Source organism: Epinephelus fuscoguttatus, linkage group LG18, assembly GCF_011397635.1.
Source record: "Epinephelus fuscoguttatus linkage group LG18, E.fuscoguttatus.final_Chr_v1".
Taxonomy (NCBI): domain Eukaryota; kingdom Metazoa; phylum Chordata; class Actinopteri; order Perciformes; family Serranidae; genus Epinephelus; species Epinephelus fuscoguttatus.
This window is the reverse complement of record NC_064769.1, coordinates 3,805,300-3,827,550: the sequence shown is the minus strand read 5'-3', so window position 1 is coordinate 3,827,550 and position 22,251 is coordinate 3,805,300. Positions and strand designations below refer to the sequence as shown.

General features: G+C 41.1%; 1 protein-coding gene across 2 annotated transcripts in view; it reads right to left on the bottom strand.

Annotated features, from left to right (window-relative positions):
- Positions 1 to 22,251, bottom strand: part of tln1 (talin 1) — a 169,382-nt gene that overhangs the window by 11,400 nt on the left and 135,731 nt on the right. For both annotated transcript variants that reach the window (XM_049603972.1, XM_049603973.1), the window contains 5 exons: positions 12,097 to 12,202; positions 5,231 to 5,355; positions 4,814 to 4,939; positions 3,100 to 3,162; positions 2,832 to 3,014 (listed from right to left, as the gene is read on the bottom strand). In XM_049603972.1, the coding sequence (XP_049459929.1) occupies positions 2,832 to 3,014; positions 3,100 to 3,162; positions 4,814 to 4,939; positions 5,231 to 5,355; positions 12,097 to 12,202 (603 nt within the window). The remainder of the gene's footprint in view (positions 1 to 2,831; positions 3,015 to 3,099; positions 3,163 to 4,813; positions 4,940 to 5,230; positions 5,356 to 12,096; positions 12,203 to 22,251) is intronic.

Below are 22,251 nucleotides of genomic sequence, written 5' to 3'. Positions count from 1 at the left end.
TGCTCAGCTCAAAACGCCACACCTCATCATGCTGCTTTGCGCCATGTCATTTGCAGGCAGTTAGGATAGTCATATAGAAGACAATGCAATCAAATGCATTTAGTCGCTGACACTTGCTCGCATCGCATCCAGTTAGGACACAGTGTGAAACATGGTGTAAAGAGCTTCACAAGTGTCAAAGCAAAGGCAAATAGCCTTTACATCCAATATTAACAGCAATGCAAACACATATTTCCCATGTAAAATTTTCCTTTGTCATTTGTCTACCGTGACAAAAAAGCCAGCAATTTGGATTACCATTATGTTATCCTTTGGAATACCATGTTAACACTCCCAGGTTGTATGCTAAATACGGTGAGACCAAAAACAAAACAAAAACAAAAACAAAAAACTGGTGTCTTAGTGTATATGCCAGTCCTTTCCTTGAGCCTCCTTCAGTCATTAGGAAGAATCCGAACCGCCACCTTTCCTCAGATATTCACACATTCAGCTGAGAGACTACACATTACTCATCACTCTGGATAATTACAACCCTAAAAAGTACCATGGCAAAGAGTGAAGAGAGCAAATGCTGCTGGTGTAATCATAGATCAGGGCTAATGTTTCCACTTCTGGTGCCACGGCTGGACTGGTGGATTGTTTCCAGAGCTCCTGTAGACATAAATGTATGGGAATTACTGTGGTGGCAGCTGCAGGCCCAGAAGAGGAGGAGATAAGCCACTGCTGATTGGATCAGAGAACATGAGATGGCCTGGGCAGGCTGATGTGCTCACAGCTAGCATACACACAGCCTTAAATATAGTAGTTTTGGGTGGATGGGATGACAGGAGATACTTGTAGTTTCTGTAATGTCTTGGGACTGACCGCATCAGTTACACATAAAGGTCACAACAACCCCTGTGTGCTCCATTATTTCCACAAGTGAATCAGTGCTTTCAGACAGTTTCAGAAGATAAAGTTACTTTTAAGAGTGGTACTCCACCACTTTTACATGTAAAGGTGAATTTACTCTTCAGCCAAATGGAAAACAGTGTAACTCTCTCTGTGTCTGAGGAAATAACCATGATGCTGTCATGCCTAGTGATATCATCAGTGCTAACTTTGTTTAGGCTTGGAAACAAGAAGGCCTGAGTTACAAACTGCAGGTATGTTGTTTGAAATATGTGGGCAATTACCAGGCAGGGAGGGTCGACCAAAAAGATACTATTGATTGCATTATGGGAAATACAGGTTGTAGTGAGTCATATTAGGGACTAAAAGTCAGGGTCTCTCTGACTCTGTTGCTTTTTTTTTAATCTGTCTCTTAGGAGTTCGCCAACTTTATGGAAGTGCAATCGTAGTAAATCTGTGGAGTAGTCCTTTAAAGATTACTGTAATGAAGCAATATGTAAAAAGCACTCTTACCTGTGCTAAATACAGAGCACACTAATCCTGATGTAGCAGCTGTGCAGATAATGCAGCTCACCTGTAACCATAAACACTCAAACTCCTGCCTATAAATAGACTGTCCAGCACTCTCAGCTGTTGCAGAATGACTTACGTTGTGATGTAACTATTGTTCCCTCAGCAGGTACTGTAGATTTGAAACATATGTATAGATGAGGATTGCATGTCTTGCTGTGCATTTGCCTGTATCAGATGTCAGTGTAATGAAGCAGGATTAAAGGGTTGGGGAGCTAACTTTGGACCTCACCCTGGCTTTCCAGTCTTGGGAAAATGGCTCAAGTTCAAACAAACTCTGATGCCATGTTAACTAATGCAGATTCCTTGCCTCTATTTTTCTCATATTTTCTGTAATTAAGGTCCAGTGTTTAGGATTTAGGGGCATATATTGGCAGATATAGAATATAGTATATAAGTATGTTTTCCTTAGTGTATAATCACCTAAAAATAAGAAGTGTTGTGTTCTCCAGATTGAGCCATTTATATCTACACAGGGAGAAGGCCCTAGGAGATGGAGATCGCCATGTTTCTACAGTAGCCCAGAACAGACAAACCAAACACTTGCTTTACATAGGAACATTCATGCTTTCATATCGGCCACTGTAGTAAGAAGTCCAGCTGCAGGGAGCAGCTCCTGGGTTGCACTGATTTGTATCGTGAAACTGCTTTTATTCAGCTTTTTATTCCTGGTCGGTTTGTTTTTTGAGATGAAGAGATCTCTGCAGATAATTCAGGTTCCAGTAAAACCTCCTGAACTTCTGGATCTAGTGTTACCAGAGAAAAAAGGTGACCGCATTTAAGCATTTTTGGACTAGCCACCCGCAGCAACATGCCAAACTGTGTCGTAAATACGTGGATTTGTAATGTAAAACTGTTATTCTGTGTTTTTGCCAGATTAAATAACCTGGTTTGTTGTGGAGAGGTAGAGAACTCTGCGGATAATATGGCTCATGGTAAAAACCTCCTGACCATCTGGATCAGAAAAAGGTGAGTACACATTAACTTATCAGAGAATATATCGCATTCACAATAATGGGATGGACATACATATGTACATATATATTGCTTCTGGCCTTGGCTATCGCCTTTTGGTGCCTTCATCAGTTTATAGGGGTGTCTGGGTGAGCAGAGTATGGAGTTCCAGCTCCTCCTTTCAAGGTACATGGAGAAAGGAAAGAGTCTGAAGACCAACCAACAACTTAGGACTTGTGGCCTTCATGTTGACATGTTGACTTGTACACTACAAGTGTCACTGGAGTTTTGACTTCTAGGTGTAACTGAGCTCTCATTTTCCCCTCTGACAGTTGCTCTGTCCTTAATTCGGCAAAGAAATAAATTAGGTCAAGTGCAATAATGCAGCTTAGTAGACATTAACATGCAGTGCTTACTTGGAGCCTCTTCATGGTCTGGGAGTCCTGGTCAGCCTTGACCTTGCAGGCCACCAGCAGCTGAGCAGTGGAGGCTGCAACCTGCTTGGCTGAAGAAATGAGCTTCTCCTCGCTGGCATGTCCCTGCACCGCAGAGTTGGCTGCCTCACACAGGTTGTTGGTTGCTGCTGCAACCATTCGGGCCTGAGGAGTCCAAAGTATCAACGTTGAGATGTTTTACTGATCATTTAAAAACACTCTTAAATAAATCTTGAAGGAAAAGACTTACAGCTGAAATCAGCCCCTGAGACCACTGTCCATCATCCACTGCATTGGCTGGGATTGCTCCCACCTGAAAGAACAGGAAAATTGGCTAAGAATCATCATTCTTTAAGTCTGTGAAGCCAGAACATACATAGATATCAAAAACAAAATGCACAGAGGAAGGTAATGTTGGAAACTGCCTGCTGGTTTTTAGGAGTAAGAATGACATGGACAAGCATACTAAATTTAAGAGAAAAAAAATTAATGTATTTGCAGGGCTCTTCTGATTGGTTCAAGTAGAAGAAGTAAAATTAGGAATGGAAGGAAAACTAAGGCTGGAGGAATGTGACAGGATAGATCAAGACAAATAATTAATGCGCACCTATACAGCTGTACTGTTTTTAAAAAAATAAAATTCCCAAATAAGTAGGATGACCCTAAACATAAAAAAGCTCATTTGCAAAAAAATAACAATAACATCTATTTTGTGTAACTTCCGTGAAGGCCCCAGTCACACCAAACTGAATTCAGAGAATTAATGGCCACAAAAGCTGACTTTTGCGTTGCCTCATGTTCCAGGTGTCTCAGCCAAAAAGTTGCACACGTACACACCGCAAAAAAACTACTGCCAACCAGCACGTTACTTTCCTCACTTTCATTTCTCTTCTTGTGTGCTGAGCTCACCTGCCAATATGATTGACTCATTCACTGATAAGCTCTGCGTAGCCACCAAAAAAAAAAAAAACCCTGATAGGGGCTGATAGGGGCTGATAGGGGCCAATGGTGGCCGACGAGCGACTGACACTCACCAATGTCTGACCACTGGCTTGGTGCATTGCTACCCACCTTTTTCTAGTGGGTTTAATTAAAATATTCTCAATGTTTCAGCGCAAGACGTGGAGTTGCACCGCTAATCAATGTCACACTTGGCCCAGGCTGCTGTTAAAAAAAAAAAATAGCAAGAGACAGGACTCACTACTGTTTTAATTTTGTTAGGTGTGGTGGAACAGTTGGACAACTGCAAATGCAGACAAAAAGTTGACATTAGCAGTATTTAATTACAATGCAGGCCACCACATTATTTAAATACTAATTGGCAAACACATGTATGGGGTTGCATGAGCAGCCAGGAGGCTAGCTAGCCTGATGACTTCATCAGTCATTCACTTCATCAGTGTAAAGCTCAAAATGTCACCTCCATTATAATTTAATTAAATATTTATGGGAGCACAGTCTAGTGCACGGACTCTGTTTTGTCTCTTGCATGATCTCTTGTCCAGCACCTAGTTTCTTATCATCTGGATGTGCGTGCTTTTGTAAACTTTTAGTGTTTTTCCTTTAATCACATTTGATCTTCTAGTTGCGCACCCAACCTGCTTCACAGGTACACCAAGCTGTTTTGCTCAACATACTTTGCCAAGGCTTTTTTGAAGCGTCTGTGTCTATAGCGATGTGTCTTGGTGTGAACGGTCTAAGACTCTAACATAGTGCAGTCATTTTTGCAGTTTCAGTTTTAAAACATATCTTTCTAGAGTTTTCCTCTATATGTTACTGTTATCCAGCTCCTGGGTGGGTCCAAAACCTTCTCATTTGGATAGCAACAATGGTGTTTCAAAAATAAGCTGTTTTTGCTGAAAAAAAACACAGCACACTAGAAACTCACAGTTAACCATTTTTCTGTGGAAGATTTAAATGTTGATCTCACAGGATATCCATCCTTTCATTGGGTTCAGACATACCTTCCCTTGAGCCACCAGCTCCCTCTGTGCTGCTGAGGCAGCTTTGACCAGAGCACTGGTGGCAGCTGCGATGGACTTGGCAGCCTCCAGAATCTGCTCCTCAAAGTTCAAACTCTCATCTGCCTCCTGTTTACAAGAGAGGCAAACCAGTAAATTAAACATGCTGTGTTACAGGGTTGAGATGATCTACAGAAGATTTATTCAGACAATCATCCTTAACAAGTGAACAGGCTGGTCTACAATATAGGAAAACCTGGTGTCCACAACCACTTTCGAATTGCTACCAGGGTCAGAGCTGTGGGACAGCCATCACTTGTAGTGTTAAGAGCTGACAGCAACCCACACACTTTATGTGACCCTGTGGTGAGGTTAACGGGCTCAGTGTGACTGCTGCTGCTCTGGATAAAGCCTTCTAACCTTGGGTTTGGTCCTGGGCCTTAGCTGCTCCAGTTTCTTGGCAGCTGCTTCAATAGCTGCCGCTGCTCCTAACAGCTCATTCTCTGCGATGACGGTGGGATCCTCTGGGTCCACCCACTCTGTGCCTACAACACACACACACAAACAGTCTGTGCCTAAAAACAACCCACATTTGACACTCTACCAAAGGACTTCTAACAGCAGAAGTTGGTGTCATGGTAATGATATCATGACTTTCAACATCTAGAATTTATTTGCTTCTTAAACAGATGTTTAGGGCCTGGGGCCACTTTATATCACACATTCTCAGATCTTTTAATGTACTGCTGCACAAATTTAGTAAATGGAATTGCACTTGTATAATGCCATTTTAGTCTTGCAACCACTCCAAGAGCTTTTTACACTTCCATACACAAGTGGCCGAGACTACGTTTCAAGGTACCACCTGCTATTCAGTTTTTAACACACTCACACACAGATGGAACAGCCATCTGGAGCAATTTGGGGTTCAGTTGGGGTTCTTGCTCAGGGATACTTTTGAAGGAGCCGGGAATCGAACTGCTGATCTTCCAATTGGTGGACAACCCACTACCCTCCTGAGCCACAGCTGCCTAGTCCTCTGTCAATCTTCCAGATATAGTTTTTATATTAAAAAAATTCTTCTTTTTTAAATTTTTTTTTATGTAAAGCAATTTGAGTCTCATTCAATGCATGTATTGGGCTATATTATTAGGGACCGAGCCCTAAGGCAGAGGACTGCTCACAGAGCAGTCCTCGCCGAAGGCGAGGACCCTATTGTTTTTGCTGTGTTTATTATTATTCTTTATTCTTTCTTCCGCCGCCTCTTTGAACTGGAATTTGACCCCCTAAACATGCTCAAAAACTCACCAAAATTGGCACGCACATCAGAACCGGTGAAAAATTTTATAAAATGGTGACATTAACCCCTAAAGTGCCAAAATGGGCTCTCTAGCACCACCTAGGCACACAAAAATGGCTGCCACGGCCTGTAGGAACGTCGTAGAAACATGAAACCAAAAGTGGCGTGTTCGTCTCATCAAGACCTAAAAATCACGCGCTGACAACCCTGACCTAAATCCAACAGGAAGTGAGATATTTGCCCTTTCAAAGTAAGATTTTGCCTTAAAACTGCCTTTCCTAAAAAAATCATCTTCTCATACAGCGTTTATCCTATCGACTTCAAACTTGCACAGATTACAGATCAACTCCTTCTAATCAAAAGTTGTGCGTAACTTTTTCATTACTCGCGTCGTTTGGATTTTGTGGCCTCCATAAGGTGAGATGTCAGAAAAACGTCCTGACGATCTTCCAAAGCTGTCCCATAGGAAATGAATGGCAGCAGGGGGGAGAAAGAGACCAATCTTAGGGCTTTTTCTAGCATTTACAGCGTCTCCATACTTTGTGCTACAGACTCCATTCCAACTCTCAAATGTTGCCACAGGTCTCATCTATTCACTCATGTTTTCATCTTTTTCATATCTTTTACCGTTTTTCATCGGTGCCTCTCAAAGTACCATGAGCAAAAGTGGAGAAATTCTCAGTTTACAATGGATGTGTATTGCATGGAATGCTGTGAGCTAGAGTGGAGAGGGCTCTAAAAATCGTCTAAAACTTTTGTCTTTAACTCGCTGCCATGGCCACAATTTTCACTGTACAGACACAATTTATACCACAAAACGTAGGAAAATTTGTCCTGCTCGAGATATGTTGACATGGAATCTCTCACACGTACACATTTTTGCTGAGTGGCTCCAAAGCGAAGGAGCGCGATTTTTCTCATTCACTCCCATGTAAACTCAGAGGAGAAATTTCTGGAAACAGCTTAGGTGCAACACATTTTAAACTCGCTCCCCTGACCACATTTTTGACTTGAGAAATATAAAACGCGTTCACGAGAAGTGGCTGTCTCTCAAAATCACTTTATTTTCTTGCTTGGACCAACGGTTTGGGCATGCGAAGCATTTGTTCGAGGAGTTAAAACCCATTATAAACAGCCTTTGGTGAGCTGCTCTCCTTAGCTGTCTGTGTGTGCCACAGGTGCTGACAAGTCATTAATCGCCATGACAACGGCTGCACACACAGACACACAGCTCTCTCTGTCTGTGTCTCACATTCTTTAAAGGACAGATTACAGCAGCAGAAACTTCATTTGAAACAGCAAATACACATTATTAACCCCTACAGTGCCAAAATGGGCTCTCTAGCGCCACCTAGACACACTAAAATGGCCACTACAGCCCGTAGGAATGTCGTATCAAGATCAAACCAAAACTGGTGTGTTTGACTTACAAATCACGCATTGACACCCATGACCTGATTCCAACAGGAAGTGAGCTATTTGACCTTTCAAAGTAAGATTCCGCCTCAAACGTGGTCTCAAGAAAACACATCTCCTCCTACACTGTTTATTTTATCAGTTTTAAAGATGCACACATGCCAGCTCAACTGCTACTAAACAGATCTTCTGTATAACTTTATCTCTCTCATCATCACATTATTTTCATGATTGGACCAACAGTTTGGGAATGGGAAGAACTTGTTCGAGGAGTTAAATCTCCACTAAAAGAGGTGTCTGTCTCTCTCTGCTCTTCTGCCAGGTGCGCCTACTTAATTACCATGGCAACCGCTGTCACACACAAACTCACAGAAACATGATGTCTGTGTGTTTCTAGATCTTACATTCAGACATGACAGGGGCAGCATCTCCATTTTAACCCTTTAGGTGCCAGAGTTAATTGAGGAAAATATTCCATTTTCATTTCAACATTTCAAAAGGCTGTGGCTTGAAAGTGGTGACAGATAAAGGCATACTGTAAATGAGAAAACTATTCATCATGACCCAAAGTTTGTGATAGGAGTAAATTAACTCATCTAATTTGCATATTGTGGCATCACCAGCAGGCAGCCATATTGGATTTCATAAATCTCAGTCAAAAAACATTTTGAACACATTTACACAGTAGATTTATTTTGTTTTGTGTTGTTTTTGTCATGTCTTCCTCAAAATGAAGGAAGAGGAATCTGATGGGAAGAAATTCGCCCATCGAATTTGCATAATGTGACATCACTTGTACATACCTACAGCGACAGAAAGCATTCAAACATCAAAACGTTCAGCTCTGTAAGGATTTTCTGATGTTTGTGGCAATATGTTTGATGTTTCTAAATAATTCACAGTGACGACATCAGCTGGGGGCGGAAACGGGCGCGAGTGCGAGGTCCCGCCAAACGCTGCTTGCAGCTTTAATTGCTATTACATTTGTTTCAATGAAGTGTGCACTGGTGAGTGAGTCAATTTAGTACATAATGGACAATCCACACTGAGCTTCACAATTTTAAGAAATTAACACACACAGTGGCCTAATAAGCCCCGAGTGCACTGTGATGTAGAACAGCACAGGACGCAGTGGGTTATCCCACATATATTGAGTGCAGCTGTAGCTCAGGAGGTAGAGTGGGTCGTCCACTCTCGTCCATTCTAATTGGAAGATCAGCGGTTTGATCCTCAGCTCCTCCAGTGAGCATGTTTAAGTATCCTTGAGCAAGATGCCCAAATTGCTCCCGATGATGCTTCCATCGGTGTGTGAGTGTGAGTAGTAGGTGGCACCTTTTATGGTAGCCTCCGCCAGCAATGTATGAATGTGTGTGTGAATGGGTGAATGTGACTTGTAGTGTTAAAATAAAAATCCTACCAATATTCTTAAATGTTCAACATGTTCACCCAAATATATTGATAAACAATGAAGAAAAAAAACTGCTATGGTACAAAATGGAACCCAGCACTGCAGTCTGAAATAATCATTGGCGAATGTAATCATAAACTTAACTTACTACCATTATTATTATTATTATTATTATTATTATTATTAACGGTTCTAGTATTACAGTGTGCTGCAGTTCTGTGTGTGGTTTGTGTAAGTGGTGTTGCTATGCAGCCTCTCTATTTCATTACTTTCAAATGTATTAAAAAGTGGAAATCTACAATGTAATATGAGTATTATGTAGACTTTATCACTGTTGACTGATTTGTTAAGTTTTAGAATGTCATAACACGTCATAAAAAATGTCATAGTATAGTGTGTAAAAGTTATCAAAAATGTCATACTATGGGGCATTGGTGGCTTAGTGGTAGAGCAGGCGCCCCGTGTACAAGGCTGTTGCCGCAGCGGCCCGGGTTCGACTCCAGCCTGTGGCCCTTTGCTGCATGTCACTCCCTCTCTCTTCCTGTTTCACACTTGTCTGTCCTATCCATTAAAGGTTAAAAATGCCCCCCAAAAATATTAAAAAAAAAAAAGTCAGTGTGTGTGCACTTTTCATGTGTGACACTCAATCCTTGCTAGCTCCCTAAAATAACACTCAGTCATCAAAACTTTGAGAACCCCTAATCAAAGATTTTTGTTTCAAAATTCTCCAAAAAGGTCAGTTTAGCTGTTAAGTTTCTAAAAATGCTTCCTGGGAGACGGAGCCTGGGTCTTCAGGGGGTCCGTGACCCACTAGGGGTTCCTCCGAGTTACTGAAGAGGGGTGCCAAATTACTACTTGATTACTGAATCAAACATATTGTTACTGAAGATAAAATGGCCTATTCATAAAACCCATTTAATTTGGGTTACAGCACAACTTAGGCTAACTGTTACCCATGAATCTTTCTGCAATCATGTGAGCTAGCTAATGCTATTTTTTTTCATATATTGGCTAATTAGCTGTATTACATAACTATATTGGAAATGCCCACGGCAGTTAGACTGTTTAACACCTCCTGAATCCAGTCACACACACACTCACACACATCACATTAGCCACAACTGGACTGGAATGAGGAATGGGCAATTTTATTTTAATCTATTTATGCACTTATTTTAATTTTTTTTAAATTTTATGTCTATTTAAATACCACTGTGTTGCTGTTGTTATTAATGGGGGGAAATGTGGTTGTTGCGTTTTTGTCTTTTATGAGCTGCTGGACAGCTGAATTTCCCTTTAGGTATGAATAAAGTTTATTCTATTCTGTTCTATTATTCCAAGTGTATGGGCATTATTGTAATCCATAATGGATCGTTTTGTAACTTTTAGATCAAGAGAATCTGATACATGGTACCCCTCAGAACCAGCCAGTGAAAGTACAGAGGGTGAGGCTAACGTACCTAGCCATGCTACAACTGCTGCTGACTTATTAGCTACAGGCAAGCACAAATGAGAGAAGACCAGAAAATGAAGAATTACTTCAAGTGCAACTCAGTTTTATACAATATATGTACTGCATCATATTCCATCTTCTCTCTTTGAGCTAAAGGGTCCTTGGCCAATTGACACCTTGCAAAAGGTGTCAATTGAATATGGTCCCCTCCAATGTTAATGACTGATTATAGCCCTAAATTTCATGCTCATCAGCCTAATACAGTAATTCTAAATCAGGACCTCCAGCATCTGTTAAAAATAAGATGGGCAAAGTTAGCACGCTGATTCGTTAATGACTCAAAATAATTTCATCAGCATCTCATATCTTCTGTTGCGGATCTCATTGTGATTTTAAATATGTTGCAATATGCTGAGAATTGCGATAAAATATATTGCTATTCATTAACCTTTTTCAAATGTAAATTATGTCCCCAAAGAAAAACTTTGTCAACATCTATTTTATCTAATAACAAAATTTTCACTCTGCTCATCTCACCTCAACCATTTTTTTTGCAGCAGCAAAATGTATGTAGTGGACTGAAAAAGCAAATGATTATGTTATTCTAACATACGACCTAAAGTTTAATTTGTATTTGTAATTTTAATAATTTATATAATAATAAAATTGATACTTGGCAATATGTGATAATACGATATTGCCACACAAAAATATTGCAATACTATGCTGTATTGATTTTTCCCCCACCCCTATCCAATAGGGAGATTGATAGGTGAGTTTGATGCTGAATTTGGATTAGATAAAATCCTGCTGAACCCTAATTTTGCATGTCAATCACAGTTCTTTCACTTCTCAGACCCATTATGGTCATCCCATCTGCATCATCTGCTAGACCAAGTCATGAACCTAGAGCCAGGTGGGCAGCAGGATTCAGTTGCAGCTAATGTCTCTTAGAGTGGCGCAGAAAGACATTAATCTGCGATATTAAGCCCTGAGGATGACTTTCCTTCCATTTGACAGATGATGCATTCATGGAATTGCCTTGGGTTCAATGTAATTTGTACTTGACTCTTCGGAGGGGGATCCCAGACCAGAGCTGTGTGAAACTGTAGAACTCTATGGAGAGTATCTACTAATCCTACTTCAAATTGCTGTCAGGGCTCATTTGCATGAAGTGCTCTAAATAAGACCTGATGCTGGGCTATTTCAGACATGCTCAAGACAGTGTGCACTGCTGTCTGCCTTTGATATTTTCACAGGGGGTACCAATTTTAAGTTGGATACCAAGAGCTTAAAAATGACCTGTTGAGATTCTCATTTGATATTGTACATAATTAGTATTTTTTAAATGTCATTTACGTATGCATGAAACCTGCAACTGTCTATTACCATGATTAAGATTCACTACTGCTGACAAATGTCTGGTAGGGATTGGTGTTATTTAGTGTGGACAAGTTACTCTCAAAATATATTACATATTACTGCTTACCATCATTTGAAAGTAATCAACTACTTTACAATACTACTCTGTGTAGAATAATAAGTTACTTATTACACTACTTTTGTGTTACTTTTACCAAAAAACTAATGTTCATTTTAAATGGATGAGGGTAATGCTGTTTCAAAGCAGGTAGATCCAGACCCAAAGTAAAGTGAGACATTAAAAGACACCCTGTCATTCTGTTGTTCCTGATAAAGGGTTAGGATACCTTTCATGGCCTCAGCAGCCTGGATGAGCTCAGTAACAGAGCCTGCTACCCGCTTGGAGTAGTTGGCCAACTGCTGCTTCAGATCATGAGAGGGCTTCTGGATGATCTGTGGGTAAAGTAAAAAACAGTTACAACGTGTCATTCAAACTTTGATACACATACATTCACCTTCTGAACTACTGATGTTTAACATATTTACAACTACCAGTCTGTGCAGGATTTTTAATGCTAACATAATAGAGGCGACTAAGATTACAGTACACTTTCATATTCCATACCCCAAAGGAACAGGTGAAGGCAGTGTGGGCCTGAATCAAAGAATACTAGTCAGCCCTCCAGCTCATTTGCACATACTTGGAGATTCTATAACAAGAAGCACTGAAGCTGTTCTGGAGGGAAGTGGTGGTGTTGTATGTCTAACACACTGCATGTTGGGTTTTAGTTATGACCCATCTGTGTATATATGTATACAGTATATACATTAAGTGTAAATCATGGTGGCCATTTACAATCGGGGTCATGTAAAATTTTAGCTTGTTAGCCAATTTGAAGTATATATGTATTTCAAGTCTACAAATCAATCCATAACAAGTAAATCCCATGTGTTTGTGTGACGTATTTAACTTTTTTTTTTTTTTTTTTTACATTGGAGGGATCATTTTATTTCCCTGTGTTTATGATCTTATTTTATCATCTAATGTGAAGCACTTGCAAAAACTGTTTTGACATGAGTGCTATATGAGTGCCATGAACTAAATCACTGTGATATCACCGCAAATTATTGTTTACAGATTACAGACAGTTAGTAAATAACGAAATGTTGTGGTGACAAAAGAACTGACAGCTGAACACACAGAGACAATACACCTTTCTCTCTGGTCTACTGTAGACTGAGGTGAGTAGAGTCTTGCAACACACACAACTTGTTTGTGAGGGAGAAGGGGGGTCATCGGGGGTTGGCTGTGGTCAGCGAGACGTCACCACTACCCACTTGAGGGTGGGTGGCCCAGCTTTTGGACCTACTCTGGAGAAGTTCCATCTCTGGCACGGCGTGTCTTAACTGATAATGGAAATGCAAATTGGCACGGCATGGCTTGAATTGCCGTGGCCTAAAGTGACAGTGGAAAAGGCCTATCATAGATGACTGCAAGGGTGGAAATCAGGCTCATGCAAGTGCACCCAGTTCCACCATGGCTGAAATGTATAAAGAGAGAGTACATAGAGTACAAGAGTACATACATGTTGCTCTCTTAACTATCATTAAAATGTGTATGCCAAATTTTGTCTTTGGCATGTGAATACCTTAAAGAATGGCATACACTTTTCAATTGTAATTTAAAGGAATACTTCACCTGCAAAATGACCATTTGTACATCAGTAACTGTCCTTGAATTCATGAAGAAGACTATTTTTCTCACATGCATCCACGGTAAACAGAGAATCTAAAAAAGCTGATCATTCTTCATGAATTTAAGTCACTGGGGGCTGCTTTTAACAATGGCAAAACTATTATATTCTGCAGGATTAGGCCCCAGTCACACAAAGTGTTGTGCAGGTTGCAAATGAGGGTGAGAGGCTGTCAGCAAATAGTTTGTTGGACAAAGAGAAATGGAGATCTGTGTAGGTACATGAGACCCTAAAAAAACAGAGGATGGATCACGGGGAGTGCCATCAGTTGGTCCAGGAGCTTCGCCTCCATGATGGTCATTTCCAGGGATATTTTAGGATGATTCAGGGGCAGTTTGACAAAATGAATACTAACTCCTGGGTGTCCATTGGTGCTGCCAAGCGACTCAGCACTACCAATTTCTCCTTCATTATTTACCAACTGTAAACTTGTGATCATGACCACCACAGTAGGCCTGCCTCTCAAATCATCCCACTGGACAATGGGAAAAAGTGGAGATGATGTGAGGTGCTTTTCTGCTCTGAGTTGAAGTTTTTTCAACTCCCAGAGTTCAGAGCGCTCCAGCAAAAACACCAGGTGCCTAGAATGCAGAAACGTGAGGCTCGTAGATATGCAAAAACAGCAAGTAAAAAGCTGCATTCTCATTAAAACCAATTACAAAAAGCCGCCTCCAGCTGGTAAAATGCTTTCTGTGTGATCAGGGCCCAACATTATTGCCTCACACTCCCAGATTCATCATGTAGAATTAAGTGGTTTTGGAGAAACCACAGCTTTATACTGATGTGACTGTCAGCAGAGACTCTTAAAAAGGAAGTGTAATATAGAGAAGAAATGAGACAGTCAACTTCTATAATAATATGCTCACTAATGTTAGGCCCATCTCAGTACCCATTTCAACTGAATGAAAATAACAGCAGACAAGTTTGGTTTGTTGGTGGTCACATGTGCTTGGCTTTCAGTTTGTGCCCTCAGACTGTCCTAGGTGGAAATGCAGTATTCAGGCTGGAGCAGTGTGTGACAGGTGCAAGGCATTAACAGGACTCAGTCCATACCCAGCTCAAGTTTATTCAGATGTGTTGTCATGAGAAGATAGAGACGAGGACGTAAGTGCACAAGAACGCATGCAGCGGGCCAAAATTATGCCATTAGCAAACACAAACACACTAACATACAGCACACCAGGACACTGATGCATACAACCATCTGAGCTCCACCAATGAAACAATATTAGACAGTGGGAACCTGGTATATGTTTTTGTTTTACAAAAATACAAACTCCATGCATTAGTTCTCTAAAAGGTTCATTCACCTGTGATGTTATGAGGTTTAAAGATAAGAGGTCTCAATGTGCCATGTGTTCATTTAATGGCAAGACAACAAAAAACAAACCATGCCACAGAGCAACATGATCATCAGGTCAGTGGTAGTATGGGGGTATTGTATTTCTTATAGAGGTCAAGGACCAGAGTGTGGACAAGCTGGTTGTTGTAGTTCTGCCATCAGAGGGCAGAACCACAGGCTCAGATCTCATCTACACTGCCTGAAAGAGAATCACTTCTCACTTAATAGTTTCATGATATTTTACACCTAATCACAGTGGATAGAATTCAGATTATTTTTACACTCGTTACCAGAAAAAATACCTTTTTCAATTTCAGGTATATGTTCCCGCTTGGGAAGTGGAGGTTGCTGGTTCAAGTCCCTACACAGATGAAGTACAGGGTGTGGACTGGTGGATGGAGAGGTGCCTGTCTGCCTCCTCTCCACTGCTGAGGTGCCCCTTAAGCATGGCTCTGAACCCCTAACTGCTTGAGGAGCAGTCCTGTGCGCCTTGCTTTGACATCTCTTTAGTCATAATGCGTGCACATAGGTTCTATTGGGCCTTAGTGTGAATGCTCTTTCTCTTAGAACCTGGGGCTCTCATTTTAGTGTAGAGCATCAGATTGGATTTACGAACGCAACTATCATTATCTACCATTCCAACCTACTTTAGATTGAACCATGAAGCCATGGTGTCTGTTGAGGTCGGTGCGCTGCTGAAAACCTGCAATGTGCCTTTGAATCCTTAGACACGGCAGCCCTCTGTTAAGGCCAATCTGTTCGGCCATCAGGGTGACAAAGCACATGCATGCACAAAGTAGAATTACCGCAGCACGGTTCTATGCCTCCGGAAACCTGTCAAGTTGGAGGATGCCAATTGAGCCGCATGGTGCTGAGCCGTGAGCACAGGTCCCACTAGAGGACATCTATGCCCCAAGAGGACATCCATGCCACCTTCGTGGAGTTTGTTTCTGACAGTTTGGTCAGAAATGTGCACACCAGTAGCCTGCTGGAGGTCATTTTGTACGCTCTGTTAGTGCTCCTTCTGTTTCTCCTTGCACAAAGGAGCAGATACTGGTCCTGCTGCTGGGTTGATGCCCTCCTACGGTCCTGTCCAGCTCTCCTTGTGTAATGGTCAGTCTCCTGGTATCTCCTCAATGCTCTTGAGACTGTGCTGGGAGACACAGCAAACCTTCTTGTGACCGCACATATGGATGTGCCATCCTAGAGGAGCTGGACTACCTGTGCAACCTGACTGGGCTGCAGGTAACGCCTCATGCTAACAGTCGTGACAAGGACACTAGCAGAACACAATACTAGAGAAGAATCAGTCAGGAAGGACAAGGCAAGAGCAACTGTCTGTGGCCACCACATGTAAAACCATTCCCTTTTTGGGGGTTGTCTTACTTTTGCCTCTCCATTGCACCTGTTGCCACTTTCATTTGCACCAAAGCAGGTGAAACTGATTCACAATCACTTGTGCTTCCTAAATGAACTGATTGATATCCCTTAAATTTAACTGACTTGGTGTGATACTATGACCATTAGGTGGACCTTAATTTTTTTTAGCTGTGTACATACATATCCTGTATACATAAATAGCCTAAGGGACACACAAACTGCTACTTCTACTTTTGTACTACTTCACACTCAGTTATATTTATGCTTTTCTGTTTTCATAACTCTTTTATAGTTGTTCTGTGTATTGCACTACATGTCTGTGCCTGTTTTTGTATCTTGCTTTATCTGTACTTTGTGTTGTCTGAATGTTTGCTTCACTTCTGCTGAATGTTGCATCATTCATTCTTTCTGATTTGCACGGTGGACAAGGAGGAACACAGTTCTCTTCCTCTATGTATTGCATTGTCCAGTAGAGTGTGGCTACCCGATCCAAGCCCGTCGGGTCCCGTCGGGCCGGGTTCGGTCAAAAATGTATAAATTGTATTTGGGCTCGGGTCGGATTCGGTCAGCTTTCAGTGAAAATGTAGTGTAAAAATAAATAAAATCGTATTGTCTGTCCTGTTTATTGCTTGGGGACTGTTATTTACATGACAGCACTTGAACAGAACACACACACACACACACACACACACACGCATTGGCTGTTTCTGCTGTTCATCTCTGAAGCTCCAGAGACGATTCTGAGTGCTCTTGCAGTCAGAGGACTGTGTATGTCAGCGTGTGTGACTGGGTCAACTGTCTGCGGCAGTGCCAATAGTTCTGTAGCAGTTCGGTCAGTTCGTGGTTCTCCTGACGGGCCAGAGCACAGAACTGGGCTGCACACACTTCAACACCCTCGAGCCGGGCTCCCACACATTCAGCTGCTCGAGTGAGAACAGCTATTATATTTTCAACTGCTGATGACACTGCGTAATGTGTGTGTGTGTGTTTAAACAATCTACTAACAGAACAGCACAAATCAATGCCTTTTTATGGTCATTTACAAGGTGTAACCGGGTTAAATAGCCTGTAACCATAACAACTGTGTGACACAAACTCAGTGCTTTAGTAATTAAATAATGTCGGGATCGGTTCGGTTTCGGACATAACAAAACAGAATGACTGTCAGGTTCGGGTAGGCTACTTTTCTCTCGGGCTCGGTCGGGTTCGGACAGAAATATGCAGCCCGTGCCGCACTCTATTGTACAGTATACAGATGAATGATAATGTGTGATTCTGTCAAAAAAATCCAGAAAAATCTATTACACGGACCTTGAGTGGAGATATTTTTGCCAAGACCGAGCATGAACTCTCAAGTTCAGCCATTCATTTCTTGTTTGCTTTATATGAATATATATGTATATATGACTATATATATGACTATAAATATATATATATATATATATATATATATATATACACATATATATACAGTACAGGCCAAAAGTTTGGACACACCTTCTCATTCAATGCGTTTTCTTTATTTTCATGACTATTTACATTGTAGATTCTCACTGAAGGCATCAAAACTATGAATGAACACATGTGGAGTTATGTACTTAACAAAAAAAGGTGAAATAACTGAAAACATGTTTTATATTCTAGTTTCTTCAAAATAGCCACCCTTTGCTCTGATTACTGCTTTGCACACTCTTGGCATTCTCTCCATGAGCTTCAAGAGGTAGTCACCCGAAATGGTTTTCCAACAGTCTTGAAGGAGTTCCCAGAGGTGTTTAGCACTTGTTGGCCCCTTTGCCTTCACTCTGCGGTCCAGCTCACCCCAAACCATCTCCATTCGGTTCAGGTCCGGTGACTGTGGAGGCCAGGTCATCTGCCGCAGCACTCCATCACTCTCCTTCTTGGTCAAATAGCCCTTACACAGCCTGGAGGTGTGTTTGGGGTCATTGTCCTGTTGAAAAATAAATGATCGTCCAACTAAACGCAAACCGGATGGGATGGCATGTCGCTGCAGGATGCTGTGGTAGCCATGCTGGTTCAGTGTGCCTTCAATTTTGAATAAATCCCCAACAGTGTCACCAGCAAAACACCCCCACACCATCACACCTCCTCCTCCATGCTTCACAGTGGGAACCAGGCACGTGGAATCCATCCGTTCACCTTTTCTGCGTCTCACAAAGACACGGCGGTTGGAACCAAAGATCTCAAATTTGGACTCATCAGACCAAAGCGCAGATTTCCACTGATCTAATGTCCATTCCTTGTGTTTCTTGGCCCAAACAAATCTCTTCTGCTTGTTGCCTCTCCTTAGCAGTGGTTTCCTAGCAGCTATTTGACCATGAAGGCCTGATTCGCGCAGTCTCCTCTTAACAGTTGTTCTAGAGATGGGTCTGCTGCTAGAACTCTGTGTGGCATTCATCTGGTCTCTGATCTGAGCTGCTGTTAACTTGTGATTTCTGAGGCTGGTGACTCGGATGAACTTATCCTCAGAAGCAGAGGTGACTCTTGGTCTTCCTTTCCTGGGTTGGTCCTCATGTGTGCCAGTTTCGTTGTAGCGCTTGATAGTTTTTGCGACTCCACTTGGGGACACATTTAAAGTTTTTGCAATTTTCCGGACTGACTGACCTTCATTTCTTAAAGTAATGATGGCCACTGGTTTTTCTTTAGTTAGCTGATTGGTTCTTGCCATAATATGAATTTTAACAGTTGTCCAATAGGGCTGTCGGCTGTGTATTAACCTGACTTCTGCACAACACAACTGATGGTCCCAACCCCATTGATAAAGCAAGAAATTCCACTAATTAACCCTGATAAGGCACACCTGTGAAGTGGAAACCATTTCAGGTGACTACCTCTTGAAGCTCATGGAGAGAATGCCAAGAGTGTGCAAAGCAGTAATCAGAGCAAAGGGTGGCTATTTTGAAGAAACTAGAATATAAAACATGTTTTCAGTTATTTCACCTTTTTTGTTAAGTACATAACTCCACATGTGTTCATTCATAGTTTTGATGCCTTCAGTGAGAATCTACAATGTAAATAGTCATGAAAATAAAGAAAACGCATTGAATGAGAAGGTGTGTCCAAACTTTTGGCCTGTACTGTATATATATATACATATACATATGTATATATATATACATATATATATATATATATATATATATATATATATATATATATATATTTAAAAAAATATATATACACTTTTGATTAATGCCAAAAAGTTCCATCCACTGTGACAGAATACTGCAGGAATACTAAAGGCTGTGGCTTCGCTGAATTGTGAATGTAGTAAATGTACATTCATTCATCAGGGAGACAATCAGCTGACAGTGTGACTGTCATGTTAAGTTTGACATCAGTCTAAAACTGACACAATATGTTGCAGCAGCTCTAGTTCAGTCAGATTCTTTCAGTGTCTTGACTCTCTACACCTTGTGCAGATGACTGCTGCCTTATTAAGAAAGCAGCTGGTTATCCAAACACACCCCTACTGTCCACAAGCAGAGCTGCTCTGACATCTGTTAACATGCTGCTGATGGTACTCTGCAGCATTGTTGAGTCATTAAGTATTCAGAAGCCTTCAACCAATGCAGCCCCACACTTGTGCAGGTCATTCATGTGTTGTACTCACCGGCTTGCACCGACATCAGTGAGCCACAAGTGTAAAGGAACATTGACAGAGCAATGGGAAAAAGAAAGAAAGAGGTCATCAAACATGACAGCCAATATCAGACATATAGATCAGTGGTTTGTAAGCGCAGCCATAATGCTGTGAATGCTATCACTACATGCTCAAAACCTCTCTGGAATCAAACTGTTTTTGTGTTATAAATGAAATGATAGTTAAAAGATTGCAAAATGTAATATATTTTGGAATGAATTTATACTGGAATGTAAAGCTATTGGCACCACTGAAGTGTCACTGAGCAAGGCACCCCCACACTGCTCAAGTAACACTATTTATTAGTTCACAAATTCTGGCAGCTGTAGTACAGGGCGGGGGCTTGGTGTTAATGTGTGTAAGTGACAAAGAGTAGAGCAGTGTGCTGCTGAGTAGAAAAACCTAACAAAACAGTGGTTGTATGCCTCAGCAAACCAGTTTCTCAAGTTTACATCCATGCTTCACACCCATTGTCCCCCTAGCAGCACAGAAGATGTATACAATCAGGAAAGTGTCAAGATGGGCAACCAAAATTAGATTCACCATTTCAGTATCTGACCAAATGTCTCCCCTTCTGTTCCTGAGATATGATCAATCAATCAATTGACATTGAATAATGGCCAGAAAAGTGTTTTTGCAGAACATTATGATGTCACAGTTATGTTGACCTTTGACCTTTTGGATATAAAATGTCATCACGACATAATTTTATCCTATTAGACATTTGTGTTAAATGTTGTCATAATTAGCATATGAAATCTTGAGAAATGGCATAAAACATGTTTTGTGAGGTCACGGTGACCTTGACTTTTGACCTTCAACCAACAAATCTATTCAGTTCTTTCTTGGGTCCAAGTGGACGTTTGTACCAAGTTTGGGGGAACTCTCTCAGGTCTTCTTGAGATATAAGAATGGGCATAAGAATGGCAAAACTGTAGATGGATTTTAGCGTACCTACCATACAGGCTTTATGACTCTCTTTTAATAGCACAATCACAATGACCAGCATTAAGTTCATGTGAGCAATGTCAATGCCATGACTCATTTCATACCATTTAAACAGCTGTGCAATTGCAGTGTGGTATGCGGAACACTGCTCACTGTGGTTTCTCACAGTTATTATTGCTGTCTGAGGTGCAGAATATAAAGGTGTGAACACAGCAACACACAGAGGATGGGAGTGTGTGAGATGAGCTGACAGGTGGATGTTTCAGTCTAGTCAGTGTACATGTATATTCTGTGTGCTCTCTTAAGAAACCAAATGGTCTGCACAATAACCCCTTTCTGACTCTATGGTAAAATAAATCAACTACAGTTGTTTTTAAAATAAATCATGTATTACAAATTGTTTTTCAGGGCAAATAAAGCAGGTAGGGTTAAAAAGAGGGGCATTTTCCTAAACATTTCCTAACAGTGATGTTGGGGGAGGCATGAATTTGTATTGTCACATTTATCATATTTTTATCAAATTTTATTTTTTCATTCATTCTTTTAATTCAATTTTATATTTATTGATTTTTATTTTATATTCATTAATTATGTTGTCACCAAAAAAGCTAAAACAAATTTAAGAAACAGACACAAGAAAATCTACAGACAGAAGAGACACAGTGAGAGAATAAAACACACATTTGAAAGAACAAAACAGAAACACTAAATGGGTACAGATGCAGAGTTATGCATGTAAGTGAGAGAAATCCATGTCATATTTGTAGTGAATATCTGTGTGCATGTAAAATGATGTACTTGTTACTTGAATGTGTAAGCATGCTCATGGGAATGTGTGAGGGAAAGATAAAAAGAGAGAGGGAACGAGAAGGTAGACAGGATAGGAAGAGAAGAAAGAAACAACATACTGACATATAGATGTGTACGACCGCGTACACATACTAATAATTGCAAATATAACACCAATAATAACTTCAATAAGGTCCACAAAAAAGTATTACTTTTTTCTTGTTTCCTCTACTTTCTTTCACCGTCCTCCTGCCCCTCATTGTTTTTATTTATTTATTTTGTCCTTTTGGATTAATCTCTTATCTTTGCCCTGCTTCAAGGAGTAAGGTATCTGTGAGAGTCCTGGCTTTAGACCATGCCCTGACTCTTAGGAGGGGGCTGGTACAATGCAGGCCACACCTGACAGCCTGTCCACCGTAACCCCTTTTCCACCAACAGGTTCTATAGTCTATAGTTCTATTTTGGGTTTCCCACACCTAACGCCAGGGCCACACAGCCCGCGGAAGCGCCGCGAATAGCCTCGAAGCGCCGAGAAGTGAAGGCAGTTTCCTTTCGGCGCCCACGTTAACCGACTGTGTCATCCACACTGGCCGCACCGCGCTGGGAAGCTCCGCGGCAGGCTCTCGAT